Source organism: Nematostella vectensis, chromosome 15 (assembly GCF_932526225.1).
Source record: "Nematostella vectensis chromosome 15, jaNemVect1.1, whole genome shotgun sequence".
Taxonomy (NCBI): Eukaryota; Metazoa; Cnidaria; class Anthozoa; order Actiniaria; family Edwardsiidae; genus Nematostella; species Nematostella vectensis.
Genome location: NC_064048.1, coordinates 3,252,874 through 3,256,996, shown reverse-complemented (window position 1 = coordinate 3,256,996; position 4,123 = coordinate 3,252,874). Strand labels below are relative to the sequence as shown.

At 39.3% G+C, this 4,123-nt stretch overlaps 1 protein-coding gene across 1 annotated transcript; it reads left to right on the top strand.

Annotated features, from left to right (window-relative positions):
* Positions 1 to 395: 395 nt before the first annotated feature.
* LOC5512713 (matrilin-2) lies at positions 396 to 3,638 on the top strand. Its single transcript, XM_001632983.3, has 5 exons — positions 396 to 470; positions 1,471 to 1,507; positions 1,954 to 2,253; positions 2,484 to 3,044; positions 3,326 to 3,638. The coding sequence occupies exons 1-5, from the start codon at positions 396 to 398 to the stop codon at positions 3,334 to 3,336; spliced, it is 984 nt and encodes a 327-aa protein (XP_001633033.3). The 3' UTR covers positions 3,337 to 3,638.
* Positions 3,639 to 4,123: the final 485 nt, after the last annotated feature.

Sequence of the window (4,123 nt, the reverse complement as noted above, 5' to 3'; positions counted from 1 at the left end):
TGAAAATGTTTTACCACGTTTTTTATTTGCTCTTACTGCTCTGTGTATTGGCCACTTCCTGCTCAGCCGCTGTTATTTTTGGGCTACCTATGTCCCTTGTAGAGATGGCGCACAGGAGTTTAAACATTTGAAAAATGCTGCGTAAGAGGGGTAATTAATTGCTATCGTGAAAAAAGCACTTGATGATAAACGGAAAGTTAACGATTGAATAACTTGATCAATTATTAATTGCAAATTATCTGTTCTTTTAGCCAGGCGACTAATACAGAAAACGAGAAAAGGAATTGTCAAAAATAGTTTTATAAATTAGTTTAAAATCACCTATGAAAACTATAAAAAGGGATTCAATTGCAACCTTCTTCACCAGTTAAACCAGTAACTCTCTGGACGTCAACATGATCTCTAAACTAATCTTGATCGCGCTTGGCCTCGTGCTTGCCTTCGTCTTGCCTTTCGCTCACGGAGGTCCGGTATGTAAGTCCATTTGCTAAGTATGTATGACCATTGTATGTAAAGTCCATTTGCTATACTATAACCATAAGCACAAAATGAATATTGAATATTGTTATTGATTTACAATTAAAAATGCGATTATTTATTGTAAGAGAGCTTTACAAGACCATCTACGAGTAGAGTCTGTTCTCCGTTACCCATGTGAATTAGCTGAGAAAATTGCGTCGAGCCTCAATCCGTGTTCGTTAACGAACACAATTTTATCCTCTGATTGTTCAACGCGTTGCAGTAGGTATGCCAATGAAAAAAATTTTAAAGGCTTTTGGCTGACGGAAGCCAAAACGATTTTTTTTTGCTTTCGCTTGTTATTCATAAGGGTGTGTTCCTAGATTACCCAAAATCGCAGCAACGTCCTTGTTCAAGAAGACGAGGGACTCACTTATCCTTAATGTAGAAAGCGATCCGTTCGGAAGCCGTGTCACGTAGAAATCGCGCACCTCACATGAGAGACCGATTTTTCGTTTCCCTATTTTCTTATGTCACAAGAGCCTATTTGCAGATTCCCGACCCAAAGAATTTTTCCTATTTTTTTAAAAAAATCTCGAAAACGATGGCAAGGTCTTTTAAAATCATTTACGCGATTTTCAATATCATATCCAAATTTCAACGTTAAAAGTTTAAAAAACATAAAAAAAACGCTTATTTCTTGCTAGACCTATTTTTGGTAGTTTATGTGACTATTTTTTGTTTGAGATCACAAAATTTCAACACATTGATATAGTTACATATACAACCATTTCAGCTCTAAAACAGTGTATAGTTTGACTGTATTACGACGCTAATTTGTGTTTCCCAGTAAGCATGCCGTTTACTTTTACTTATACCTAACAACGTTTTTTTTAGATCCTTTGGAAAAACGAGAGGTTCTTGTTTGATTGGTTTAATATTTTATTGGAGATCTGTCAAAGATAGGAATTTACATTGTTGAATAAGATGTAATGTGCTTGTGTTTCACAGAATGACATTGAGGTTCAACTTGATGATGGAACAAAACGTAAGACTTACTAATGACCCATCAGGCCTTCCCTCCACTCAGGCACTCCCTGACCCATCAGGCCCTGCCCTGCCCTTTCAAACAGAAGTGCAAACATGGAGTCCAACAGTAAAAGCCATACTACAACATGATTACACAGTTATAGCCAAATTCGTTGTTGCCCTACCTCCCAGAATCCAAAATTCATTTATTCGTTTGGGAATAGCGCGTAGTCAATCAAACAAAACAATCAAAACCAGACAAACCGCCCCCAAAGCTTTTGTCTGACTACGCGCTATTCCCAAACGAGACAAGGATTTTGGATTCGCCGTGGTCGCGTAACAACGAATTTGGCTGTAAAGTCGTACGAGATTTGTTCCCATTCGTATTGCATTGATTACTGGAGGATAGCAGTAGCTAGATTTGTGTAAACGATGATTGCGAGACATAATTCTTACCATTTTTAGAGATTCTCAAGAAAATCGGGTGCTATAAGGACAAGCCCTTCCCCAACCGCGCACTTCGCGACCTCTACCACAACCACCGCTGGGATATAGACTGGAGCCAATGGCCTGACATGACTCACGTCATCTCGGCGTGCGCAAGCTGGGCAAAGAGGAAGAACTACAACGACAAGTTTGGTGTCCAGTTCTATGGAGAGTGCTGGGCTGATGCGGATTCTTCGAGGTTCAACGACCATGGATTAGCGACCAACTGCATAAATGGCGTGGGGGAGCACTGGTCGAACTTCGTCTACTCTATGAAAGGTAAGGTTCATCTCTTCCCGTTTTCGACAAGAAATCCTGGATCCGCCCCTGTCAATCAGAGGTTCAAATATGGAGTTCTATCAAACAGTAAAAGCTATACTACCACACGATTACACGATTAAAGTCGTACGAGATTTGAATAGCTAGATTAGGGTAAATGATGATTGCGAGATGATTGCCCCTATCCATGAGCTCCTGGATTTTTATTTTGATACCTTCTCCCTCCACAGGAGTGTGCCCTCCGCTGAAGATGAACCTCGTGTTCCTTATTGATAATTCTGGTAGCATCAACGACACAGAGTTCGATAATTTCAAGGAGTTCGCCAAAAAGCTGGCAGAGTCATTCACTATATCCGCAACCTATACGCACGTCGCGGCAGTATATTTCAACACACTCGCTAACTTTGGATTCAACCTTAAATACGATATCAACGTTATCAAAACAGCCATAGATAACTTGCCTAATATCGGCGGTGGTACCCACATTGGAAAAGCTTTGACGTACACGTTGGATAACGTTTTCAAGGTGGCACCACGTCAGAATGTGAAGAATGTTCTGGTCGTGCTGACAGATGGCAAATCGCATGATAGTGTGACCCTGCCCGCGGCTGCAGTGCGGAATTATGGACCTGGAGTTGAAGTGTTCGCCGTTGGAGTTGGAGCTGGAGATTCTTTTGTTGCCCAACTGAATGTAATAGCTTCTGATCCAGACGAAGACCACGTGTTTCACGTAGAACACTTTAGTCAAATAGAATCGACCACAGGCGCTGTCGAGGATGAAATCTGCAAAGGTAAGTATCCGAAAAACATTAATAGCAATAATAATGGTGATGATGTTGATAACGATGATGATGATGATGATGATGACAATCAAAATGAATAAAAATAATTGATAATTATAATTGAATAATTGATCTTTGGTGGGAAAGTTTGTTAACGTGCATAGACTGGTTCTACTCTGAATGTAGACGTTTTTGTACTTATCTCTTTTTCGCGCTAGTTAAGAAACAAAAGTCTGTGATGGTGGGTTTTTTGGGACAAATGAAAATAAGTATGACAATTTTTCTTTCAGATTATATCTAAATCTGCTACTAGACACCGTACATCGGACACAGGAAGGACATCGGACACCGGACATCGAACATCGGACAAAGTACTTCGAACACAGGATATCGGACACAGGACAACGGGCATAGAACACGTGGACCCTTGAGATGGCGCACCTGCACGGGGAGCTGCTACCTCGACAAGTTAACTGTTATCGGGGAAGTCCACACAGGGTTATTAAAATAAGGAAGCTATGCTAATAATAAAATGGGTAAAGAAACGATGACAATAAAATCATGTATTCCATAAATATGATTAAAAAGAGCATTTCAAACCAATGTTATCCATTTTGTGTGCTTTTGCATTTAATTGTCAAAGTCTGACCGGACCAGCGAAATTTATTATGGCGGCATAATAAATTTTGAGGAATTTTAAATTTTTTTCATATTTTGCTAACTGATACCCCTGGGTAGGCTAGTAACAATGGCAGTTTTTATTTTTGGGGGAATTTTTTTCATGGAAAATCCGACCACTTTTGCTACGACGCTAGATCTTCAGCATTAATTTAGATGCTTTACAAATATCTATTTCTTGCTTTTGCAACAGAAAAAAACGCAGTTTGAACTTGAATTTCCCTCAACTATGTGATTAGCTACCATAGAATGTCCAATTTTGTGTTGTATGATTATTACAAATAACTTTATTATTACTTTGAAAAGTAGCCATTTATTTTCGATCAATTCGGGTTAGGTTCGAATACAAAATACTTAATACCGCCCGGTCCTCTTGAAATCTCGCTACATTTTTCAGTTAGTATCTAGAA

Bases quoted from the DNA above. Each gene is read 5' to 3' on its own strand.
- LOC5512713 (XM_001632983.3), top strand. From the start codon at position 396: ATGATCTCTAAACTAATCTTGATCGCGCTTGGCCTCGTGCTTGCCTTC. The intron at 1,508-1,953 runs GTAAGACTTACT...TACCATTTTTAG, and splicing joins ACTTGATGATGGAACAAAAC to AGATTCTCAAGAAAATCGGG. The intron at 2,254-2,483 runs GTAAGGTTCATC...CTCCCTCCACAG, and splicing joins CTTCGTCTACTCTATGAAAG to GAGTGTGCCCTCCGCTGAAG.